Source organism: Thrips palmi, unplaced genomic scaffold, assembly GCF_012932325.1.
Source record: "Thrips palmi isolate BJ-2018 unplaced genomic scaffold, TpBJ-2018v1 HiC_scaffold_15, whole genome shotgun sequence".
Lineage (NCBI taxonomy): Eukaryota > Metazoa > Arthropoda > Insecta > Thysanoptera > Thripidae > Thrips > Thrips palmi.
Window position 1 is genome coordinate 5,559,683 of NW_023144624.1, and position 26,174 is coordinate 5,585,856.

The following is a 26,174-nucleotide window of genomic DNA, read 5'->3' on the forward strand; positions in this document are numbered from 1 at the left end:
GCCATTGACAATCTGTTCGCTGTGGCTGGGAGTCGAACAGGGAGGAATCCTGCGGTTCGACTGCAATCAACCCTACTTTCATTTTCGTCTGTGTCTCCGCGTCCGTCCGCTGGCGGCTGGCTCGCAGCAGACGACGCTGCCAAGCGCTTGCCCTTCTCGCCGCCCTTCCCGTCGGCCGGTGCTGCCATCTTGCGGCCAAATAGGGGACGGCGAGCTTTCGGCGAGGCGCGTCCTGCTGCCTCCAGTGCGGCTGGAGGACGCCGTGCTGGCAGCAGCGCCCCCTCGCGGCGGCCGGCGGAAGCAGCTCAGGGCGCGGCGGCCGGCGGGGGCGGACGGCGCGGGACGGGCGTGCAGGGGAATACCAACACGGCACGGGACAGGTGCCAGAAGGAAATCCTTCGTTCAGCAGAAAATATATTTATTAAAACAAAGATGACAGATTTTGAACTTGCAGTGGATAAAAAGGACGCTCAGATTGACAGCAAGTTCTCCTGCCTGCATATTAAGTACGGTTAAGTGAAATAATTGGTACTGAGCGATGAAAGCTGGACTAGATTCTACCGGATTTTGCACTGAATGCTTCAAACAAGAACAGAACAGGAATCATCGACGTTCTGAAGCCAAACAGAACTAAGAAGGCGAGTCGAAAGGGGCGGAAGAAACAACATGGGTCGCGAAACGCGGCGAAACGCGGTGCGAGGGCCGAGCGGGGCGCGAGGGGTGGCGGCGGCGGTGGCGGCAGCGCATTGGCGGCCGGACGCTAAACCTCCCCTCCAGCCACCCCTGCCGGGCAGGCCCGGGCCCGGGCCGCCGAGGGTGGGAGAGCTGGACCTTGGGGGATGGCCGCGTGGTGGGGGCGGCAGTGCCCGGGGGCGGGGGGGGGGGCTGCGCGGAGGGGTTGCAGGGTTTGCACGCGCACATGCAACCAAACACGATTAGGCAATTCCACCAGAACAAGGACCAGGCCCGGGAGATTGTATTACTTTGCCAAAATGTAGGACGCTGGCGGTGCGTACTGTCTGCCTGCGTTCTATGGAGTCTGTTTCCAGTGATCGATTCTGTGTGTGGATCGGCTGCCTGCATGCCCGGGATGCTGCTTCATTATGCGTGGTGCGCAACGAGGGGTACTTCCAAAAAATGTTTGTCCCTGAGCGTTTGCCCCTTGGAAGTGTCGACCTTCGGATTCCATGCCCAGGCTCTTCTTGAGCGGCTGCCGGTGGCGCGCGCTCTGGACGCCATTGCGGGTGCTGCCATCTGGCGGCCGCCTGCGCAACTACCGAGCTCGGGGCGCTGCTGCGCGTCGCGACGCACCGCGCCGCGCCAGCATCACCCAACCTGCGTCTCTCTCTCTCTCTCTCTCTCTCTCTCTCTCTCTCTCTCTCTCTCTCTCTCTCTCTCTCACTCTCTGTCTCTCGGGCGCGCGCGCGAGAGCGCTACCGGCATCTCCCTCCCCGTCGCACCCTCTCTGTCCGTCTCCCATTCTCTCTCTCTCTCTCTCTCTCTCTCTCTCTCTCTCTCTCTCTCTCTCTCTCTCTCTCTCTCTCTCCTGCCAGGCGCGTCGTCTTCCTCGCGGCGGCATTCCCTCTCGATTACTTTGGCCTTCTCTGACATCCAAGGTATTTGTTACGCCTGTACGAGTTGCCCCCTTGGAATGGTTTCAGTTTTCATGTTTTATAAAAAAACGTGCACTACTGTTTTGACTTTTATGTGAACTGGCTAGTGGTTTTTTTTTATTGTGATGGGGCAGGGAAATAAATGGGAACACAGCGACTTACTCTTTTAGGATACCTACAATACTTTAATGCAATAGGTATCATAAACATTGTTATGCACAATTGAGGACTTTCAGTACATTTATAATATCGTCTTTAATAGCAAGAATCTTAACTACATGCACAACGTCAACTGTACTTTGAACAAACAAAAGAGGGATTAAACAGCAGTAAAATACATACTTTACACATTTACTCAAGTACAAAATAAATGTAAATTTTAAAGCTTAGGTCATCGAAAATTCTTTACACCATATACACTGATTTCCACTCCTTGAACAGCAACATTTTGGTACCTCAGGATAGGAAAGAGTAGTTATATGAACACAAGAACAAAATAAACGTACGGCACAATAAACAGATGAAAACAAAAAAGAAAAGGGGCGGTAAACAAATTGTAAAATAAATTGCTCAAACTTGAAACAAAAATTTCTATTAAATACGTACAAATTAAGAAAGTGACTACGTTTTAACAAGACCTCTGAGTTTACTGAGGTGTGCACTCAGCTCACCAACTTGCAATAATTGATCGTAAACTTCTCAATAAAGAGTGGTGTGTCACTCCAGTGAGTTTGGCACTTCAGAAAATCCCGTAAAGGATTCGATTTGAACATAACTCCAAAACACTTACATCGCAACCTACATCTTTCGAGATCAAATTTAAAAGCGATAAGTACAGGGTAGTTAAGTCACGATGAACAATTTTTTTAAAATTTGCAACGTTGGCAGGCTGCGATCGGGTTATCCTCAGTCACTCCAGAAGGTGCGTGTGGTTAAAGAATTATCGCTTTTATCGCACTAGTACGCAATGAATTTTCTGTACTGAATGATAGTGTGAAAATTATTTAATACTAGAAATGACTTATTATGAGCTTTCCTAGGTATTCACACTAAATTATCGCACAGAACATCCAAATAGGAGCTACAAGACCTGTCGGCATAGCTATCCATTTCTTAATTGTAAGCCAGAGCTATATGTACATTTTGACATATCTTTAATGAGACAAGTTTAGATAAAAATATTCAATTTTAAAGTGGAAATTTTCACCTCTCGAGAATAGTTTTGATGGTTTTCACCCAGAAGTTGCTTCCTCTGTTTATATATTTGTACTCTTTCCTTGGAAATAAACGAGGTGACTGTAAAACTGGGTTAGAAAGAATTGACTTCGAACTTAGAAAAGGACATGGCTTACTTGACATTTTAAATCAATTTTTCAAACATGAGAGTATTACTTTTTCTTACACGTATTGAACGTAGAGGGCTAATAAGGTTGTATTACAGTGGCAAAAACCATTGACGAATTTCTACGAATGATTTTACACACTCACATACTCAAACATCAACATGAACGCTCGCAGTCATTCCCTCACTCACACACACATAGATACATTCACTCGTTAAGTCACACATACACAGGCACTCAGAGAGATCAGATCCGTCCGCTGAACCACTGCAAGTAATTTTACTCTTTTTTCTTGTGAAACGCAGGGAAAATAATAGTGGTAACAGAGCGGACCTTGGAGTAGCAATTCAACTGTAACGGTCGAGTGCAAATGGTTTATTAGGACGGGCCCGATGCTCTCTCGCATTCTCTCATTCTCACTCACGCGCTCAACGAATGGTTGAGTTCTTTTCACGGTGATGTGAGCTAGTGGATTCTGATCACAGTCTATGACGCACTTATGTACACTAGGCTACATAGGACTTAGCTATTGCACACCTGGCAGCGGCAAAGCAGCCGCCTTCCCAGAAGCAAAACATTGTGGGAAACAGTAACTGGAATACTTGCATGTACTTAAATTCTCTTTTCTGCTTGAAAAAGTCGTTCAACATAAAATCGACTAGAATAACAGAAATTGATACTCAATGAAGATAAACGATTTTGCTTTAATTTCTTTACATATAACAGAACGTGCTCTTGAGAGATCACTATGAAACTACAACCGAATCGTTGGGTTCATTATTAGTAGCCTACTACGTACAATTTTAAATAAAACATCTAAGGAATAAAATCCAATTAAGATTCGAAATGTCACTATTTTCTCTGTCTGGACTATGATCAAACCATACATGCGTTGGCCTGCCGTAATCCACACACACGAATACAGCGCCATCTCCGACACGCATATTATCACAACGTAATTCAAATTGCAATTTATAAAATGGCCGGTTTTTACACATACTTAAAAACTGTAGTGATACATATCAGACCAGTATTTTCATATATCCTACCTCACTAGGGTAGATTTACTTTTAAATACAAATTTTTACAGACATAACAAACAAACCTGGTATTTCTTTCAGTTTTAATAAAAACAATGGAAGGAAAAGTAAAAACAAACAAAACAACACACACATTTGAGGGTGCTGGATAATAACCAGAATAAAACAAAACAGGTCAGTAAAGTAACAGACACTAATCTCCACCTCTCAACTAAACATACTCCGTGTCCTTTCATTAGTTTACCTTTACAACCACTAATACAGTATTTCAAATAATACTATCGTCTTATAATTAACACTGGTATGAATGGGTTTGACTAAAATCACAATGAAAAAGATAAGATCCCTTTCGAGTCCATCTCTCGTCCGGAGTCTCCTTCGTGTCCGCAGCAACCGATGGCAGCAAAGTACTAAAGAATCGGGCGCGGCGGGGGAGGCCTAGCGCCCCTGCCCCCGCGGCCGCACTATTATTTGTACTCAGTTTCGAAATGACAAACTACATATAAATAAGAGTGGTGACGCTGGCCGTCACGAACGTCCTTTCTGGGGTGCCCAGAGCAGCTCTTTCGTTTCGCGGGTAGTCGAGCGGCTCTACGACACCATGCCCTGGTGTGGGTGGCTAAAGCCGTGCCCCACGCCAGGGTAAGGCGTATGTCACTGATGATGCTTGACTGCTATCCCGTTGGTTGGGTGGGTGGGCCCCCCCACCGTGTGGTGCCCGGGGTGGTGATTAGTGTGGTGATGGTGATTGTTGTTGCTGGCCGAACTCGAATTGTTGTTCTGCTGCGCCGCCTGCCGCTGCGAGTTCTTTTTGTTCTTCATCCGCCGGTTCTGGAACCATATCTTGACCTGCCGCTCCGTCAGGTTGAGGTTTCGCGCCAGCTCCCACCGCTTCTGCTTGGACACGTACGCGTTGAAGAGGAACTCCTTCTCCAGCTCCAGGGTCTGGAACTTGGAGTAGGGCTTGCGCTTCTTCCGCACCGTCACCTGGCCCGTCCACTCCAGCGGGTTGGGCCCCGAGCCGCAGGTCACTCCCAGCGAACCTGGAACACACCGAACGGGGACGTCAGTCAAAACTCATTGCAGCCAGGCCGTTCCCACATGCAGGAGAAGAAGGGGTCGGGGGGTCGGGTGTGGCGCACCGGGGACTGCTCAAGTAGGGGACACGCTAGTTAGTCTCTGAATAACCGCCGCAGGGCCTAACTGTTGTTGTTGTTGTTGTGCTGCATCGCGTTCGCAGAGCTCCGCCTAACCCGGCTGACCCGACACAGCCCGACCCATAGGCCGGCCAGCCACGCCGCAGACACGCAGCCAATGAGTCGTGTCTCCTCTCTCGCTCTCTCCTCCCCGACCCGCCCTGCCCGTCCTTTTCCAACATTCTTATTTACGATCGAAGCCCGCGGAGTGCGCCGCAGACCCCCTCCCCCTCCTCCCTCTCTTTCTCTCTCTCTCTGCGTCACTATTCCTTATTCCCACCGCCTCCCCGCCCCTCACCCAACAGGACCGGTGCATTCCTTTGCACGCGAATGACTGCAAAATGTCACTTTGCCCACGCGGCGGGATGCAGGTGGTGCTATGAGAAATTTGAAATGGAAAGTCGTGTCCGGAAAACGAAATATTCATCGGGCATCTTAATTTCCGAACAGCTGATGCGACAAGGCCAGGGTAAACGAATACGCTTTGAATAATACGGAGCTCGGCAGTTTCTCACAAGTTGTGGACGGACTCAACATTGAAGATGTCTCAATTTAACTGTCACAGCACGATCAATCTATATTTTTGGCGCGTTGCCTGGCCTGGAGGCTAAGTGGTTCCGGTTGGAAAAACAAGGTTCAGTCGGCATTTCCAAAGCCCACGCGGGAAGCCGCCTGGAGAGAACACTAAAAAAAAAAACTAAACAGCGTTCTATTTTATTTTCAAGGTGTCTTAATTACGGTCCTGTGACAGCAGAGGAAACAATCGCTTTGGCGCTGCGTCTCATTTTAAAGGTTTGAACGAAAACACCTCCTCTCAGCCCCGAACCCAGAGCCGTAATGTTCGGAAATGTATGAGCCCCGAAAAGGGGGAGGGGGTGGGGGGAGACGAGGGGCAGCCCCGCTTGAGAAGACACTGGATACCATTTACCTAATTGGATTGTTGCCACAGAAAAGGGAGGGACAGAATGCGAGCTTCGATTACTAGACTGAGAGACAGAGAGAGAAAGAGAGATTAAGAAGGGGCTTCCCTCGTTCATGCAGCATTGGGGGAACCAGCAGCAAGAGATGTGACAGCGCATCATGATGACGCAAAATGCCCAGAGCCAAAAAAAGGGAAAGAAAAAAAAAAAAAAAAAGAAAAGAGAAGGCGAAATTTTGCAGAAAAGGGTCGAGAAACAATCAGACAAAAGGATACACTGGCGCCCCGCGACCTGCCGAAGGAAAGCAAAGGACTGGCTGTGGGAGAAGCGGGGACAAAAGTTATTCACAGAGAAAGGCGACAGGAAGAAGGCAAGTCTGGGTCAGTCTGGGGTCCAACCCAGAGCACTTGGCGATACGGACGACCCCGTCCCCCTCGCCCTGCTCGCCCCGCTCCCCCTGCCCCGCGTCATCATCGACACCGATCATCCAAGCGGGGGAACGGCCGCGAGGAGACATCCCCGCGACATCTATCGGCGGCGCGGGGAACTAGCGAGGCTCTGGGCCGACGGCCATTAGCACGGCACCCAACACACACGCACACTCACACACGGACGCTCGCACGCACTCACACACACACAGTCGCACACGCACGCACGCACTCACACATACGCAGACACTCACGCACGCCGGCACCCCAACCCACACACTGGAGGTGTGGCAGGTTGAAGGTTCGACAATCCAGATCCAAGTCGGCAAAGAGGAAGAGGGAGGAGAAGGAGGAGAAGAAGAAAAGGAGAAACGATAAGGTCTGACCCATAAGCGCGCGGCGGCTACCGGACTCCGGCAAAAATAGGACGGGTTTCCTTCTTTCTTTTTTTTCCTTTACTTTTATCGACCGAGGGACGGCAAGAAAAGAGTCCCTTTCGGGCTGGCAACAAGTGTGCGAGCGGGATGGCGCAATTGAAACCGAGAGTGAGAAAAGTGCGACAGAGACAGCGGGTGGCCACAGAGCCAGACACTTCCCACCGGCCCTCTTTTATTTTCTTTCAATTAATTCTTTTTCGAGTGGACGGTACTTTGATCGGCGTAGGTGGCAGTCAGCTGACGGCGAATTGGCGCCGAAGCGTCGCGAAGCGTGCACCGGCCGGTTAAATTGTTGACGCCGGGCAAGTCAGGCTCAATCGGGCCATAAAGCAGTCTTTACGGTGGCGGGCCGCGGGGCCGGCGGGGCCGCACGCGTCTGAGGGGGAGGTGGACAGCCAGACACCACGTGGTGTGGAGCCACCGCGTAAACGCCCGCCTCGCGTGTGTTTTGTAAACACGCGCCGCCGCGTGCGCTTTTGCCGTGCTTTGCCGTGCTTCGGCGTGCTTTGGCGTGCTTCGCCGAGCTTCGCGCTTTTCCGACCTCAGGGAAAATCCGGAACGGGGTCGCGGGTCCCCGACGTGTCATCGCGGTGCCGGCAGTGGCAGCGGCTCGTATGAATGTTAATCGTAGGAAGAGATGAGCTCGACCGGGTGGAGCTCCAACAATCGTCGCGGAAAGCCATCCGTATGCAAATGGTACAAAGGGGTTCTGACGTCGACTGACACTCACTCGCTGCCCGCAACAGATTGCCGTTGATAACGGAGAGAGAGAGAGAGAGAGAGAGAGAGAGAGAGAGAGAGAGAGAGAGAGAGAGAGAGAGAGAGAGAGAGAGAGAGATGAGGCCTGTCCGAGGCCCTATCTGCATTGATGTAGCGCACAGCAGCGCGAGGAAACCCCTCCGCTGGAAAACGCTACCATGTGAGTTGATGCAAATGCAAGGCGCCCAGGCAGCGCGATAATGACAAAGTCCTTCAAGGCAGCGCCAAGGTTGCCTTTTTTTTCCTTTTCCATTATTATTCCACCAAAAACACCTATGAGGCCTGCCCAACAACAGAAAACACTGCCTGGAGTGAAAAAATAAGTCGGCTGAATTTATGGTAACTGCTCAACGTTTAGAAAGAAAATAATATGGAGAGAAAATCAGCAAATCCGGCTAAAATTCACCAGCGTTTTGAGCGTGCGAGTTCACTGAGGTTTTCAAACTTTGTCTCGGTCGCCCACAGAGGCGCAAGAGGAAGGCACAGAATCGCAGCGGGTGTCCGCGCTGCTGGCAGGTCGCCAGGCGGCCGACGGACGGAGAGGCAGTCAGACAGACAGGCGGACGGGGAGAGAGACAGACAGACGGACGGACGGACGGACGGACGGACGAACAGACGGACTGGCGGCCGTTGCGCGATGTTGTTCGCATCATGTGATGTGCAGGTCAGTGACAGACCACGCGCACCGCCCTTGCGTAATAAAGGTGTATTTAGTGCGCCATAACAATAGGACGCCCCCACCCTTTACTACGCCCCCCCTCCCCGCCCCGCGCCGGCCGTACTACAGTGTACTACACCTCCATTCATGGCAGCTCGCGTATAAAAATCGGGCTGAAACGGATTTTTGAGGTCGACGACGCGCCTTGAATGACAGCTAGCCGGCCGGCCGGCCCCCGCGCGCCAGATGTCTCAATTTGCGAAACGCGGACGCTAAAGTCGGTCGCCGGTTTAAAGTTTGGCTTACAGGCCGGACAGGAGTAAGCGTAAGTTATAGACAGGGGAGGACGGGGTCGAGGGGAGGGAGGGGCAGCGCAGCGCAGCACAGCACAGCGCTATCGACTAAAGCGTAATTTATGTAGTGCGAATCCTCACGCGCGCAGCTCGCCCGAAAATTCCTGTCGATCAAGTTTCGCGAAACGAGCGGCTGCAGGGGAAACAGGGGGAGGGCCTGGGCGGCTGGGATTCGCGGAGGAGGACGGGCTGCGGCACAAAAGTCCGGCAGGTGAGGAGGAAGGACTGCAAGGGCGACACGCCGCGGGAAGGAGTGAGCGAGACGGAGATTCATTCAGCCTGCGGAGGCATTCGCTCTGCACTCAGAGCTTGCATTGTGGGAACATGTGCCACGTACCCTCTGCCAATCTTGGCGCGTCAACCTACTTTATGGCCATCCGACTGCGCAGCGTCCGTGCGAGAGTGTGTGTGTGTGTGTGTATGTGTGTGCGAATTTGTGACAATGTTTGGGTCAATTTATGCGATAGTGTGCCGTCCTAGACCGGCCCGACTGCTGCTGCTATTGACGACTGCATTTTCGCGACTGCCACTGTAACTTTTCGGATCACACGACGGCTGTCGATCGCAGCGTGCCTTGCCGCCCCAAATCCCTCCAGGTGGAAAAATAAAAATCGAAAAAGGAAGACGACAACACTGGCCCTGCTAAGTTCTAGCGAGTCCCATCTCATTAGGATTGTGCCTGGGCGGCCGACGGCAGGGAGGCGACACTGGATAGGCCGGAGTTTCTGACTTTCTGTCAATCCTACGCCGTCAGACACGATCGGCTGAGGGAGATAGCACACAAAAGGGGCCTCGCCGGAGCGCGCTGGGCCCCGAAAAAGGTCAAACTGCTGCTGCGGCTGTTGCAGCGGCGGCAGTCGAATGCGGCAGTGCCACAGCGGGCCGCCTCGCCTCGCCCTGCCCGGCACCCTACTCCCCCTCCCCCTCCTCCCCTCCCCCTCCACCACAACATAAAGCCGGCGGGCTGGGCGCTGCTGTCAGGCTGTCTCTAAATCACGGGGGGGAGAGGGCGAGTTCAGCATCACACACGCAGCCACTACGCGACACTACTAGACGCTAATTAGTTACCCAAAAGGCGCTAGGTTCACGGAAAGGGGCCGACAGAGAAAGAGACCCCATCCAGGACAGACTGGCGAGTCACACCAAAAGCAAGTGTAGCATACAGGCAGACGTGAGGACAACCAAATCACGGAATGAAATCTTGAATATTTGCAGGCCGCAGCACATGCCTTGCAATTAGGTAAGGTTGCATTACACTAATTAATGTAAAAGCATTGCTTCTTTTTGCGTGCGGTTATTTCACGGCTACTTCACTTCCACTTTTCGTTTCTATTCTACACAGCAGTACATGCAGACGAGACAGAAAAGACTTGGCAGAAAAGTTAGTAAGAAAAGAATGATTAGGAGACACACACCTGTAGACTGACCTGGAGGCGGGTAGGTGGTGGTGGGCACCGTCTCCTGGTAGTTCCGGAGGGAGTACGAGTCGTGGCTGGAGAAGGCCGTGGTGTCCATCCCCCGCCTCTCGTCGCCGCCGAGGTAGTGGGCGGCCTCGGCGTGGTGCCTGGGCGCCGCGTAGGCCGGGTAGTTGCACCACGCCTGGGCGAAGCCGGGCTGCTCCGGCGCGCCGCCCCCCGCCGTCACCGAGTACTTGTACTCAGGGGTGGGCGTCGGCGCGGCCGAGGCGGCCGCCGGTGACCAGAAGACGGCCTTCCTGGAGTCCCTGCCCTGCTCCGGCAGGTTGTAGTACGTCGGCGCGCCGTAGTGGGGCTGCTCCATGTCGGCGCCGGGGTAGCTCCAGGGCTGCGTGTGGCCATGCCGGATGACGGACGACGAGTCGTTGCTGCCGACGCCGCCCCCGCAGTCCGAGTAGCCGCCGCCGGTGGACGGCCGCTTGGCCGGGATGTGGATGGGGGTGGCGGGCGCCGACGACGTCGGGGGTGGAGGCACCGCCGAGGTGGGCGGCGATGCGGACGAGGCCGCCGACGACGCGTTGCCGCCGAGGGATGGGGTGTGCGGGGGCGCCACTACGGCCGCCGTCGCCACCGGCCCCGGTGAGGTGACCGGCGTGGACAGGGCGTGCGGCGGCGGCGAGTCCTCGTAGGGCGCCCCCGACATCATGGCCCACCACGTCACCCCGGAGGCAGGCCCGGCTGAGGCGCCCATCGGGCCGCCCCCATTGGGGATGTCGAACAACGTGGCGCCGGCCACGTCAGCCACGTCCGTGACAACCAGGTCGCCGATGGTGATGCCGGGTAGCGGAAAGCACCGCGTTCAGTGCGCGACCATGGCGAACGAGGCCATGGACGTCAGGCAGCGGCGGGGAGGGGAGGGGAAGGAACAGAAAGAAGGAGCACAAACAGATTAGCGCCACTCTCTACAGCACTCGATGCTGCCGATCTTGATGACGATCACAGTTTGCACTTTTTTTTGGCACCAGTCACCGGTTGCACGATTCGTTCAAGGTTCTCCCAGTCACTTGACTGCAGGTAGGTGCGCAGGTATGCGACGCAACAACCCTTCCACAGGGTTCCGAGTTTCACCGCTTTTGTCTCCAGGCCCGCCGGGGGGCTGCCACAGGGTCCGTCTAGCTGGCCGCGGCCTCCATTGTACTCGCTGCACTCACTGCCGGGCAATCATGACACTGTTTTTGTGCCCCGCCGCTCATTCTCACTCCCCCACAATCACAGCACCGACAATACGCGCCACATGGAGTGGCCTTGGAAAGGGACGGCGCGCACAAAAAAAATAGTTTCAAGCCGAATAATCCACAGGGCTGGCGTGACACAGACACAGACACACACACGCGCGCGCGCACTGCACGCGAGGTCCGCGACGACGATGAGCACGACACGGATTTGCGGACGCGCGGAGCGAATGCACGCGTGAGCGAGTGAGACCCTAGTCGAGTGACGACTGCCTCGCCCGCCTCGCCTTCCCACAGCCAGCGCTGCCGTGCGCCGCCGCGCCGCTGCCGGCCTCTGGTGGCCAAATCTCCAACTACGAGCACCGGCGCGCCGACGCGGCGGTCGGGGTCGAGGCGGCGGCGTCGCTCGGGGCTCCAGAGCTGCGGCGGCGGCAGGACCAGCCCGGGCCAGCCACCACCGCCGCGCTGGCGGTGTTGCTGCGGCGGTGGCCTGGCGGCCGCGGTGGCCGCGGAGGCGGCGCGGCTCGACTCGCGGCGCGGCGCGGCGGCGCAGCGCGGCATGGCGACGCGGTGCGGCAGGGCCGCGGAGCGGCAGGGCCCAACCCAAGCCAGCGCGGCGCAGCCCAACCCCGGGCCGGCGCGCCGCGACGTGGCCTCACCCCTTGCCGCCGCCTGCCGCCCCCGCACCGCGTACAATGGGGAGCATTGTGACCGCCGCGCCGTGCCGCGCCGCGCCGGGCCGGGCCGCCTGGACCCATAAACGCGCGTGAAAACAAAAGTAAAAGCATGTCAATATGACCCCCTCGGAAATGTCACGCCCAACAAATAATAAGAAGGAGGCACACACGAACATGGCGGGGGCGGGGCAAAAAATGGGGCCCTCGTTTACGGCACCGCATTCAAACTACCCGATCGGAGAGCATAAGTACCGTTTTATGGTAATTATGGTCAACGCCATAAAGCCGGACTAGGCCATTTGGGTCGAATTCGACTGCTGCGTTTGTAAAGCTGTTTACTATTTGTGCTAAATAAATCAGCCGCCGTTTCAATGAGGCTACCTGTCTTGGCCAGGTTTATGTCTATCGACGCGCCTTGCGGTGAAAGTGAAGCTGTAAACCCATTGATCGGCACTCGATTGTTGCGTAATGGCCCTGCTACCCCGCCGACCTCTCCCTCTCTCTCCCTCCCACCGTTCTGCCTGTCTCTCTCAGTCCTCATCCCTGTCGTCCTTTCCCTGCGCGCCCAGCTGAGCGGCCCGATCAAAGGTTAGGCTAGATACCGTTACAGGTTGACTAGAAAAAATCTTCACCGACAAGGAGCTTCTTGATTATGACAGAGAGACGGTAGCGGTAAGAAAAAATCTAGGGAAAAAAATGTTTACGGAGGCAGCGCACTGTCGCCTCGCCGCTACTGGGATACTGATTGCCTCGACAAATTCAGGTCTAGGTGTGGCCGCCGCGGGCACCGCGCGGCAGTACGGCGCGGCAATGCGCAAGCCGGCACCCTCGGCACAATTTGTTGTGCCATCTCGACCCGGAGCTTGTCGAGCGCTGTCGCGCTGCCGTCGCATTTTCTGGCCGACTGCGCCCGGCTCGGGGAATGGCACAATCATCGCGTGGTACTTCCGGATCGTACAGACGGCGGCGGCGGGGCAGTGGCGGGGCACGGCACCGCGGGGCCCGTTCAAGGATGGGGAGCCGGCCGAACGTACGCTGGCGGCGCTCCTGCGGCGCACATCCTCGTACCTGACGAACTGGCGGACGGACAGACAGACAGACAGACAGACAGGCAGACAGACAGGCGAGCAGACAGGCAGGCGGACGGACGGACAGGAAAAGAGCAGGAAGGGTCGCCCATAAATTTCCGGCGCGCGATTCACGCTGAGACAGACAGGGAGCGCGGGGACAAAGCTGTGTTTACCTCGCTCATCATCGAGACTGCGCAACATTCTAGTCCGTCCTGTTCGAATTTTCCTAACGCTCGACAGTGAGTTCCGTTTCTAGCTTTCGCAATTTTTTTTTTTGTCTCCCGGAAGTGGGGCGGCCCGCCTGCTTTCCCGCGCGGTGTCGCCGAGTGTCTCGCGAGAACAATCGAGGCGGAAAGGTGGTGCCGGGCGACGACGGGGTGGACGGACGGACGGACAGACAGACAGACAGACAGACAGACAGACCGACAGACAACCGCACGAGTGGGGCCTATCGTGGGGCGTAACAAATTCACGCGAAAACATGAACGCGTCAATAGCTGTTCGCTAAACGCGAGTCTCGAATGAAACACGGCGCTTTTTTTAAGGTTGCCGGTGCGTAGCACTGCAAGGCCGAAGCAAGGACGCCCGATTTTCCATCCTGCGTGACAGTCCTCTTCTTCACCTGCAGCGCGCCGCTCGTCGCGCCGCCGCTCCGCCTCGCCCTCCTCCTCCTCCTCCTCCTCCTGCCGGGCGGCGCGCGACCGCAAGCCTGCTGCAAGCACAGTAGCACGCAGCGACATCTGTCGGCGCGCGGCGGAACCTCCAGTGGAGCTGCAGCACCCCTATGAATATCATTTCGCCATTACATTATGCGAGAAAAGGGGAGCGCGGCCCTTTTGAGGCTCGGAGGGGGAGGAGTCGCCGCGCATGGCTGGCGGGGCGGGGCGGGGCGGGGCGGGGGCGGGGCGGGGCGGGGCGGGGCGGGCGCGGCGGGAGACGCGCGGGGCTCTCGAGGCACACAAGCAAGAAAATGGGGACGAGGACTGCCTTCAACGAGGTCGCCACCAGGAAGTGTCCAACTAGCGACGCGCGCTCGTTTTGTCTCGGAGTTCGGCAGGGCCTAGAGACTCTGGCGTTCTCTCTCTTTATGTTTTGAAGGGCCTGCTGGGGGAGGGGGGGGGGGGGGGCGACCCCGACCACCATGCCGGCGACCCCACTCAGCGGGAAAAGCGGCGACCGACACAATGCAAAGTTGACTTTTTCAATCATTTATTTTTAGAAAAACTTCCACTTTGTCTGCAGTGCACTTGTCTGTGATAGCGGGGGACTGCGGACCAGACTGCAGACAGAATACGAATCTTTTTTAAAAGTGACTCTAAATAATTTTCACTAGAATCCCTACAGTTCTTTGATTTAATAAAAAGTTCTTCAAAGTACGAACGTGCAACTGGTTTTGAAAATTAATTGGAATTTTGCCGTTTGGATTAAGTAAGGGATAGAAAAATTGTCACTCAACCGAAACCTATTCGTGGCGACAAAAAAACAAAACACACAGGGCCGACACCCGTCGACCTTTTGTTCTGTTTACGTTTTATTTTGTCTGGCCACGCCTCGTAAATTTTAACTCCAAATCACGTGAGAGAAAAGTTTTTCTGGAGCCGCACAGTCCGTCTTAGGCAATATGCATACGCAATCGCCCAAACGGCGTGAATAAGATTGCCCCTGCTTCTTACCCTTTACACTGTAGTAGGACGGGGGACAACCCCCGACGCCTTTTTCGCCGGGCGGCTAATTTGACTGCCAGATTTTCGGCGCGGACCTTGCGTCTCGGGGAAAAGGGAACGCACAGCGCACAGCGGGCGGGGGGACGACCTCCAGCCGCGAGAGGCTCGCCTTGAGGCCCTGTGCTGCTGCGCCGTGCAGCGTGGGGAAAGAGCGGACGAAAATCGGGCGCCGTTCGACCTGGTTCCCCCTCACAAACACTCGCGCAGGGGAAAAAGGAGGAGGAGGAGGGATGGAGCGGGAAGGGATAAGCCCCGGGGAAAAACAACCTCGACATAAAAAAAAAAAAATTGAGAAAAATTTTGAAATGGATTCGTTGTTGGTCAGTTTAACAACGATTTAGTTCAAACGTTTCATTGAAACAATCAAATGTGGAATTCACTAACAAAATTTCTTTATGGTTCTAACCTAGACTTTCAACAAAAGCCTCTGTCCAGTGCGAACTACTCGTGGGCAGCAGGAAAATGGACCATATTGGAGCTTTCCTCTATCCAGGATGATGCTCTCTCCGTGCATCTCGATATCGGAGCGGCGCTCTTCCTGACATGCCGCCGCCGAGGCCGCCCCGCCCCGCCCCGCCCCGCCCCTTTCACTTCCGCAGAGGCAACGTCTCCATTAGTCCCGCTTCCGCCTGGCGCCAGGGCATGCCCAGGGCAGGCCGCGCGCGGCGCCACGTTGCCAGTGGAGTGGGCGGGCCTCGCGGCGCCGCGCGGCTTCCGAGAACGCCTCCCCGGCTAGGCCGCGGCGCGGCGGCGCGCTGCCTGATTGCAGCGTCCCTGCCTGATTGCCGTAGCGGGCCGCGAGGCTGGACCAGGAGTCCGTCCCTCTCGCTCTCGCGGGCCGCTCCGGTACTTCGCACGGGTGCGAGCAAGACAGCCTGGCCGCGGCGGGTCGCGGCGGGACCCAGGCCGCCATCTTGGTGATCGGTCACGGCGCCCGCCCGCCGCCGCTACACCTGTTATCAGCGACTCGACGCGGAGCTAAAGGCCGCCGATGACGACACCGAAGAGCTGCGCTGGATTATACAGTCGATAGGGCTGACTGAGTGCTTTTTATTTCCAAATGGGAAATACAGCTTTCTGCGTGGCGTGTGTGTGTGAGTGTGAGTGTGCGTGTGTGTGCGCCTGGGCGGAGGAGATAGGCGAAAGTGAGGCGCCGGGGTTGGCCGGGGAGGGGCTTAAGGGATTGCAGGGCTTTTTCTTTCATTGAATCGATAGAATCAATTCCTTTTATTGGGTCTGCTGAAAGGGGCTCCGTGCAGGAGAGGGGAGCGAGTAAGAGGGAACAAACGTTCTTGTAGTTTATTAAACGTCCCCCCGGCCGGCCTGCGTGCCTGCTGCTGCTGCTCCTCAGCCCCGGAATCCGATTGGAATAGGAATCGAGTCGATTAGAATAAAAATTCTGATGGAAAAGCCCTGCGCGCCCCTCTGCCCGGCCGGCATGGCGGCGCCGTACCGCCGCGCTGAGTGCGAGGCGAGCCAGCGCAGCCAGCCAACCGGCTTCATTTGAATGCCCCTCGCCGCCCGGCCAAGCCGCCCATTTTCTGACACTTTGTTACTATTCCCTGTTTCCGCCGCGGCGCGCGCACACCCCGGAGTCCCGGAGCACGCCAAGCACTCCCCCGTCCGTCCGGCGGGGCAGAGCCGGGCAGAGCGTGGGCGCGGCTGTGCCGATTCCCCGGCCAGTCACCGAACTCCACTCGAAAAAAAAAAACGTCTCGAGACGTCATTCGCAGATGTGGCCACGGCCGGCTGGAGTCCGACGAGCGGACGCCGTCGTCGGCAACCCCCGAGCACGTCCCCGTCAGCGTGAAGCAGGCGGTGCTCCTGAGCGCCCCGACCGCAGGGGAGCCCGTCGCACCAATCGGGAAAGGGGGAGGCTGGGTGTCCCGTTTCAAAAGCGTTCGGTCCGGGCACGACCTGGCGGTGCCGGTGGGGCCTCGTGGGGCCTCGTGGGGCCCGGGCACATGGCAGGAATAAGGCCCGAGCGGAAGCCTGGAGGTGCCCTGGGAACGAACATCCAACCGGCCGGCCGACCGGTACGGCGCGTCTCTCCCTCTTCGTCGCCCATTCGTCCCGGCTGCTCTCCCCTCTCTCTCTTTCTCGGCCGAGTCTGCCGTGCGCGCAAACTTTGCATCCTGCTCCGGAAAGGGGGACTGCCACAACCCAGAGCACTGACCAGCAGAGCCGGTGGAGCGGCGTGTCTGTTGCAAAGCGGCGGGCTGCAGCACCGGCCAGCCTGCCGCAGCCTCCGGGGTCTGAGCGGCTGCGGGGCCTGAGGGAAGTTGAAGGGACTGAGTGGTCTGAGCGGTCTGAGGGACTGAGGAACTGAGGGACTGAGCGGACTCGAGGCCGACCACTGTGATTACTGCCCGCGGACCCTGGGACAGTCCTGGACGACGTCGTCGAACGGTACGGGGCGGCGCGGGGCGGCGTGGGGCCTCGACGCCGTGCTCTGGTTGGCCGTGCCAATGATGGCGACACAGAAAGCCTAATTTACTGGAACAGCTGCGGCCTGATTCCTTCTAGCTCGCTTTACTGATCCTGGCGTAGCTCAGCGCGGCAGCTTCACTTCCCTTCTCCACTGTCAAAATCATTTCTGTTCCATTTTTTTTCTTCAGGTAAACCTGTGCAGGCCGTCACGTGCTACCCTGCTGCTGCTGCTGGCCAACCCGCCAGACGCGCGGCTCCAATCAGTATAATTTAACAATTTAAATCCGTCGCCGTCTTCCCTCCTCTTTTTTTCAGGACAGTCGCCGTCGCCGCTCGCCAGTGCTGCTGGCCGCTGCTGCTGCCAGGCCATGATTGGCGGTAATTGGAGACGGGGCGTTCCGTTCGCACACACACGCGAAAATCGGAGGGGGAGAGGGACAGAACAAGAGCAAGAAAAGGCGAGCGCTTTGCTGCAGGCAGTGCAGGGCAGTGCAGGAGGGGCCCGAGCGCCCTGATGATGTGTATCAAGAAAATGTACTTCTTGCCCGCCGAGCGATTCCGGGAGAGTCGTTTGCTGCCTCTCTTGCGCCCCAGTGGGCTGGCTGGTGAGCGCGACAGAGACGGAGCTGCCGAACTGCCCCTCGGACCCGGCCTGCTGGCGTAATAACACACGGCGCTGATGAAGGAAGCCGAGTTTGATTCTCGGAACGGCCTCGCAGTCGGACGGCGACACGCAGAGGCTTTCCAGGCCTCGGAAAGGTGAGAAACAGGGCGGCAGAAAGTCTATTTCGAGAGGGTAGGGCACGGCCAGAGGAATTCTAGGAAGCTGCGCTGGCCGGCCTGGCGAGAGTATCCACCGCTACACGCTTCGCGGGCTTCTCTAACGCGCGGCCCGGCCGGCCGGCTGATTCAGCACGGCGTGCTGTCTCTCTCCCGCCTTCACCAGACGCCCCGTGAGTGCGAGAGAGACCGAAGTGCGGTGTTCGGAGTCGCCCGCCAGGCTCCGTCCTCTCTCCCTTCCTCCGCCATCTTCGAGACCGTCCCAAGCAATTACGCGCCATCTCTCCTTTCCCTCTGTCTCTTTCTAGCCTTTTTTTTTGTTCTTTTTCGTCATCGCCAAACCCTTTTCCCCGCTCGGATTAATTCATGCAGCCGACTGTGAAATCGTGAATGGTAAACACGGCACGGCCGCTCGCGGCGTCACGGCACCACCTACCGCAGTAATTGTTTGAATCTGATTATGCTCCGGACGGTCCCCGCTCCTGAGCCTGCATGAGGCGCTTCCAAATGCGCCCCCGTTCTATCGGCAGTGTGACTGGGCGAACCTACGCTCGATCGCAGTGACTCGACCGTCGTCCAACTTCTCAGTGCATTACTCTGTGATCGTCATCAACACCAACAGACTTTTCAAAAAGAGCAAAATAAGGTTCATTTGGCGACACTTCTCTCCGTTACGGAGGAAGTGACCGATCAGCAAAATCCTTGCGTCTTTTTTTCTCCTCCGCCGCTTGTTTCTTCGGAACCGCGGACCAAGGAAGTGTTTTTGCCTTCCCCAGCAAATTGCCATAGAGCACTGGCCGACTGGCGGCCGGGCCGACCCAGATCGGCGCGGGCTGGCAGTGCCTGCAGTGCTGCAGTGCCTGCAGTGCCGTGCCTACAGTGCCGTGCCGCACCGATGAGGGGCCCGCCATGGACAATTACCCGTATTGAGCGATGCTTGCACGGACCGCGGCTTTCTCTCGTAACGGCGCGACAGCCGGAAAGAAACTCGCGGCGGAGGAGGAAAAATCGGCAGGGATTTCCACGGAAAAGGCGGCGAGAAAAGCGCCTCTCAGAGTTCGGGGCTTACCTTGGATGCTAGCCAGCGTTGCCGGAGAGAAACTGCAGGGCAACCTGCAACACACATTGGGGTTGAAAACCGTTACAAGACGTGCACCATTTTTTTTTCGGCCCCGCGGCTTTTACTGACTGCCGCGCCGGCCTCCCGAGTTGCAAGACAAATAATTAGAAGGCAGGCTAAGATTTAGGAACTGCGCTAGCCCCACCCACACTCACACAGGCACACACACACACACGCCCACGGCTTGTGTATTTATACACGACAAACCCGCCACGGGTGAGGGCGCGCCGAGTCTGGGCCCCGGCGGCGCAGCGCGGCGCAGGGCCACCAGGAAATTGCATTTTCACGTGGCCGCCTCGCGCAACTTATCGGATGACGCCGCACAATTTCGCATACCCGGCCCTCCCACTTCCGGAATACACTTTTAGGGGCGCATTCTAGTTCGCGGCGCCACCACCCCCGCGCCGGGACGCCGTGTCCGTGTGTGTGTGTCTGTGTGTGTTGTGTTGTGTTCCCTTTTGTTTGCAGGATAAACACGCTTGGGATCAACAACTGGCGCGGCGCGTGTGAGCCAGCCAGCCAGCCAGCCGAGGCTCAGGAGGGCGCAAGCGGCGCCCCACCCCCGCGGCTCCCCTCTCACACATATGCATCAAACATGTCCCCGCCGCCGGGCCAGGCCCCCGGCAGGCCTCCCCGCGCCGCCATCTCGGATTCACGCTGATGTTTAAAAGAAACCCATGACGCCGTGATACCGAGCGGCCAGCTTTTCCTGGTCGGGGCTCATCAGCATCAGCCGAAGAGTCTCCCCGTCGTGGCGCCCTCGTGGAGCCTCCCGTGAGGACGCGAGAGAGGGGTGGAATGGCTCCTCCGGATCGGAGCGCTGCTCCGGGGATGGGTCACGGCGACGAAAGAATTACTTGGAATCGGATGATTTGCCTCGTAAAAGGGGCTCGGGGCACTGGGCGCAGGTTCGAGGCCCGGCCAGGTCGGCGGCAGGCAACTGAGTCACCGGCCAGTCCGGCCGAAGGGCGTCCGGGCACGCGCCTGTCCGCACACGCCATCCCCACGAAGGCGAAGAAAGGCCCGAAAATGGCATCGACGGAATATGGATGCAATTGGCGGGTCTTTACGACGGCCGGCCGTCCGGCCGCGGTCCAGCCCTGCAGGCCCCGGTCACGTCGCTCGATTGAGCGCCCCACTGACACGCACACTTTAACGCGCCATAAAAAGGGCGCTCTTCTTCGCCGAAGAAAGTCCGACTTATGAAATGGGGTGTCGCGGCAGGTGGAAGGTCCTGGACTTCCTTGCCATTATCTTTTTCAGCTGTTATTTTTGTAGCTTCCCGACTTTGAATCCGATTCTCGGGTTTTACAAATGGGTTAGGCGAGTTAGAAGCAGTTGTGCGTTCCAAATGCAGCATGCGGTTTGCCGATGTTAAACGGGTTACACGGTGCTCAGCCCTCGCGTTAGACTCACAGGTTAGGTCATTCCCTTTCCAAAACAAAACTTTGCCACCCTCAAGCCAGCGTTACTTAAAAATATAAAATTTACCTCAAACGTGCCCCGTACATGGTGTAGTATGAGTTAGACGTGGCTGCTAAACGAAAAGATACAATCGTTCTGCTCAACTCAATCGCTCGCCTGCCTCTCTCTTAGTCCGAGTGTACTGCAACAGAAATCAGAGAAAAATAGGTCCTTACAATTGGTTCTCCTTTTTTGGTGTTACTCTTTGCCCTTGTCTAGTGATCATCGGCCACCCCAAAACCAAGGGAAATCTGATCCTAGAATTGACGTAAATTCAAGTAAAATTCGTCTCTGGCTGGTTGACATCGTCAAGACATTAGGAACCCCAATCGACGCCGCTGCGTGCGGGGCGTGCCTGCCGTGCGGGCGGCCACCGGCGTCGCCTAGACGTGCGTGGCGGCGGGACGTGCGCGCCGCGCGTGAGCTGGCGCCGCGTGCGTGCGGAATCGCCAATGGCCGGCCGAGGTGTCCGACACTGTCGTCTCATTTACATCACCCTTTTCGTCATAATCAAACGGCAAAAAAAATAATAATAATTTTGCAACTCGTTATGCGAAAGTAGATAAGCTGCGGGGGCTTCGGGGTGCATAATGCAATGGCTGCCTTGGGAGTGTAACGCGCCCCGCCCGGCGGGACACCGCGCCAGAGTCCCCGAGAGCTTACGGAGCGACGACGGAGAGCCGCTTTGCATTTCGTGGCTCGGCTTTGACAGGTTGAATTTGTTGGCAGGGTTCTAGGAGGCGCTGAGAACATAGGCACGCACGAAGCGAAGCAGCTCATTGGGCACGTTTCAGGCAGCAAGCTCGCCCCGCCCCCTCGCGGCTACTTGGGGAAAAGTGTGCCGTGATGGTTGCATTCGGAAACATCCAGGGAAACTGGATGCGACCTCCTCGGGGTGCGACTGACACTGCTAGGCTAGGGTCAGGACAGGGAACTGGACAGGGGAAGAACTGAACACCCCATATGCACAGGCATAACAACCATCAAAAGTTGTTTCGTGGCATCAGCGGTTCATTACATGACAGTTGTTAAGCCTGTGCGTTCGACATTTGAAGTAAAATATGAGGAGTCCGGTTCCCCTGTCCAGTTTTTCTCCGCACTGACCCTACACGACTCCTCAAAACAGTGTCGCAATGACGTAAAATGGGGCACAACTATTCAGTGGCGACATTCCTTGAAATTATCTTCGCGTGCCGCGGTGACCAGCCGCGGCAGCCGCACGCCGCGCGTCGTCGTGAGCAAGGGCGTCACGGCAAGGACGCGGCGCGCACGAGCGGCCATCGGCAAACAGGCGTCAGGCGCGTCGAGCCGTCAGACTGCGTCGGGACTGCGTCACCGACTCGAAGACGCATTTAGTTGCGGCGTCGCAGGCTGGGGCCGAAACGGCTGCTGCTGTCTCACTCGCACTCGCGGGGCGTGCGGCGTCGCGTGGGCGTGCGAGAGGGACAGAGCAACGAAACAATGTTTTGGAGTCGGCCTGCGACGTGCTTCTCTGTGTGAGGTGCCACATCGTCAGCAAGCTTCGGCCGCCTAATCGGGCCTCTCCTGAGCTCGGTGTAAGCCGTCCTCGCGGCAGGCAGGCAGCCATCGCCGGCCTCATCTGCATGGCGGGCTGGTCTGCCGGAGATGCCCCGGCCCAGACAACGCCGTCGTGCGAATAAGTTTACCTGTTAGAGAGCTGCAGGCGGGCTAAGTCTCGTAGGTCCAGGGCGGCGGCAGCTCTGACACATTCCAGTCTGAAGGAGGGGGGCTGCGGACGCCCTGGAGGCGCGAGCGACGCCCTGGAGGCGCCCTCACGCGGCGGCGGCTGCGGGGGTGGCGGCGGGGGTGGCAGCCCGCCGGCAGCGAGCCTCTGGAACAGACGGGGAGGGCGAGTTACCGACACTGCGAAAGGAACAAGGACAGGGCTGGAAAACGAAAACAGCGACGGTTTGCAAATCTCTCGGCGCGTTTCCGGATCCGCTTGGCTGGGCCCGCGGGACTGCTGCGGGACTGCTGCGGGACCCCCCGGGGGCGGCCGCGGGGCTGTATGGGGCCTGGGGGCTGATTTCGGACCGCGCTTTCGTCGCTCTGTCTCTCTCGCACCACTGCGGAACGCCCCGTGGGTGCGAGAGAGACAGAGCGAGGAAAGTGGCCCCCGGAACGCGGCGGCTGCTCGGCGCGCCAGGTAGCGATGGAGAAACCATGTGACTCGGCTAACAACTCCATCCAGCTGCTGGCCGTGGCTGCCCGTGGCTGCCCGTGGCCGAGGCTTATGGCGCGAAGAGCGCGTTCGGCGTTCGGCCACGTCTCCATTTGGCTGGAAGAGACGGACGGCCTTTTCACGTCCCGTTAGCGGGCCGCCAACGTCTCGCGCTCAATGCTGGGGATGCACACCGCCAGCACCGCCAGCACCGCGAGGCGCGGGAAGGAGCGACGGAGAAAAAAAAGCCACGTTTCGGCGGGCCTTTTAATCCTAATGCACAGGGCCAATGGCAAGGCTGCGCGTACAAAGACTGCAGTTTGGCCGGGGTGTCTCTGTCGCACTCATGGGTGAGGTCGACCGACGACAGCACGAGAGTCGGCCTGTGAAACGATTGCAGTTGCATCGACAGGGCAGCGGCCTCGCACGCAGCCGGGGGACGCTGGGGAGGCGATTCGAAATACCTGAGGGGGAGCAGAGGAACACAAAGATTATTGTCGCAGAAGAAATCTGTCACATCCTTCTTGACTTTGGCCTTTTGAGGCGGCGGCGCTTTTTGAAATACGAGCGTGGCGGCCGAATGCCCGCGATGAGTGTTTAGGGTTTCACGGCCGATAGACTTCACACACACACTCACACACACGCTCACACGGACACACACGTACGCGCGCACACACAGGGCGCGTGAGAGTGGGTACCATGTGCTGGGCACTCAGCTGCTGCGTCGCGGCACGGCGCGCACACTCGCAGAGGGATTTTCTTTTTCCTCTCCGATCGGATAAATAGAGACGCTTGATTCTTTTTTCCAAAGTGTGTCCATACGCACTAACTGTAACGACGCGCGGTACATGGTATCGCCGGGGCGGCGCGGCTCCCGTCCCGATGGAAGGAGAGCATCCCGTTAGGTCGGCGCGCTGCTTGGGAGGTTTCGACAAGGAAGAGCCGCTCGCACAGGAAATATTTACCGTAAACAAAGTAGCGTCTCTGACCTGGAGTCGTCGCCTCGCCGCATTACCCTATCACCCTTTCATGCGGACCGTTAGCTCTGTCTCTCTCCGACACGCCGATTCCCATTCAAGACGTGAGCCCGCCCCGCGTGAAAGTAGTGCACGCGAAAGTGTGACATGTTCGACTCGGTGCGCTCTGTTTGCCGGCCACCCAACGCTGCGTCGTAAACGTGGAGCCGGCCGGCAAAAACGCGCAGACGACTTCGGACGGAGGCGGCCAAAAACTAGGAGACTCCTGCAGTCTGGCCGGCGGAAGCGGGATAAGTTATTGTTGTATATTTCAGCAGGGAGGTGGTGCGGTTGTTCCGTCGGAGGCTGGCCGCCGCCGCTCTTGGGGGAAAGATCGGATTACTGAATCACATTTCGCGAGTATGGATGGTGACAGGGGACTGCGACCGTGGGTCTGCCGGCCTGCCGGCCTGCCGCGCTCGGCAACAGCACAGCAGCATGGCGGCGGGCCGAGGCAGGCAGCCATGTGCCAAATGCCTGGCGGGCCAGGGGGTGGGGGTGCTTGGCGCGCCCGGCCCAGGCCGGACCTGGCCACATGATTCAGCAGGCCAGTCCTTGTCGGGGCAACGTACGATAACATTTACATAAGGGATAGAAGAAGCGCATGCGCGCCATGCCACGCCGCCGCCGCGCCAGATGCCCGGTCTGTGCTTTCGGCAGCGGCTGTACACCTTCAGGCTGTACTTCGGGGTGGGAAAGAGAAAGCCGCAAGGGCATTGTGTGCGGACGGCTGCATGAGGCCGTGCTGCAGACAGCCCGGAGGAATTTACAGATCCAACGCACTGCGTGACATTTGTAGCCTCCACCCCCACGGGACTACCCCCCCCCCCCCTGCAAGTCACCCCCGCCACGCCGCGCCACGCCACGCCACACCACGCCAATCACGAAATCCCCTGCTGCTTGCTTTTATCCGCCGGGCCGCCGGGCATTTTACCTCCATGCACAACACTAATCCATTTAGCCCCCCCTCCCCCTGCCTCGCCCTCACCCTCCCCTGCCACCCCCATCCAAACCACAGCGCTCCACCCTTTCCTCACTCTGCCCGCATTGCCAGCCATCACGCACATTGTGTTATTTTTTGAATAAATCTAGATGTGAATACAAAAGTTTCAGTCTGAAAAAATAAAAAAGACGAAAAAATATTTTTTGTCCAGAGTGGGTAGGCTTAGTCCACCGCGTCTGTCTCCCTTACTCCGCGCGCCACACACCGTTCTGCTAGCTTTCAACAAACATCGGTCGGAAATTGAATCCCCCCTCCTTCCCCTCCCCTGCCGCGCCCGATGCGCGAAGCCTCCCTCCGGCGTCCCCTCCCGCCAGCCCTCCCGGCTGAGCGTTCCCTGCGCGCCAAAAAGAATCAAATTGCTGCGATATTCCGACTGCGAGTGTTTCTCTCCCGACATTTTGGTTCATATTGCAGAGGAGATTTTCCAAGGTCTTGAAAAATGGAAACCGACGTCAGTCCTCGACCAACATTTTCTTGCGGAGTGCATGAACTGGCCGTTTGATGAGGTCACAGGCGGGGTGGGGCCGTGCTGGGCGGGGCGCGCGCGGGGGGGGGGGGGGCTGCTGCAGCGAGACGGCGGCCTTCCTCCCGCTCCATTCGAAACTAATTACGTTTCGCGCTGAACGAAATTAAAATTGCAAGGCATCAAGCAGCGGCGACGCGCCGACGCAACAGCGGACAGAATAAAGTCCCTCTGTGATGCAAGTTGATTATCATTCAGCGCACAGTCTGGCCCTACACTACAACAATAACAACAACAGCAGCAACAACAAGACTGGCAGAGGGTGGGCGCCATCTTGAGCCTCGCGCCCCTTTCGTATTCAATCAGACCGCGTGGCGAGGCAAGGCAGTGCATTGCGCAAAGTGCCAGGGGTGCCATTACTGCCTTGCATGGAGGCATGCAGGCCAAGTCGAGCCTCCGGGAGCCTCGCAGTGGCCTGCACCAGAGTTTGGGCCCCGGAATGAGCACTTGGATTCGCAACCCTTCCCCCTCCCCAGTGCCATTCGGCCCCTGCACCCCACGACATGGTGCACGCCACACATGCTGCCGCCCAGCTGGAGGCAGCGCCGGCAACCCCTTCGAACCGATTTCTCGCCCGATTTCCGCACGCTGCGACCGGGACAGCGGCGGAATTGGCCGCGCGAGCGTGCCGCGTATTGAAATCACATCCGAGGAAAATTTGCACTCTGGAAAAAAAAAATGTGTGATTTGTAAAAGAAGGGATTCACCGACACGTGCGCGTCTGTTGAAAAGAATCCAAAGTGAGGGGAATCGCCGCCATATTTTTAGCTCTGGGTGGCTCGGCTGGTGGG

The 26,174-nt window shown here is 57.3% G+C and overlaps 1 protein-coding gene across 1 annotated transcript; it reads right to left on the reverse strand.

Moving 5' to 3' along the window:
* Positions 1–1,771: 1,771 nt before the first annotated feature.
* On the reverse strand, positions 1,772–22,423 carry LOC117641371 (homeobox protein abdominal-B). Its single transcript, XM_034378630.1, has 5 exons — positions 22,327–22,423; positions 20,687–20,801; positions 19,145–19,188; positions 10,163–10,900; positions 1,772–5,039 (listed from the first exon to the last, which is right to left on the reverse strand). The coding sequence occupies exons 2-5, from the start codon at positions 20,704–20,706 to the stop codon at positions 4,651–4,653; spliced, it is 1,191 nt and encodes a 396-aa protein (XP_034234521.1). The 5' UTR covers positions 20,707–20,801; positions 22,327–22,423; the 3' UTR covers positions 1,772–4,650.
* Between the last annotated feature and the right edge of the window lie 3,751 nt (positions 22,424–26,174).

Bases quoted from the DNA above. Each gene is read 5' to 3' on its own strand.
- LOC117641371 (XM_034378630.1), bottom strand. From the start codon at position 20,706: ATGTACGGGGCACGTTTGAG. The intron at 19,189-20,686 runs GTAAATTTTATA...TGTGTGTTGCAG, and splicing joins ATGTACGGGGCACGTTTGAG to GTTGCCCTGCAGTTTCTCTC. The intron at 5,040-10,162 runs GTGTGTGTCTCC...GGTGTGTTCCAG, and splicing joins GCCTCCAGGTCAGTCTACAG to GTTCGCTGGGAGTGACCTGC.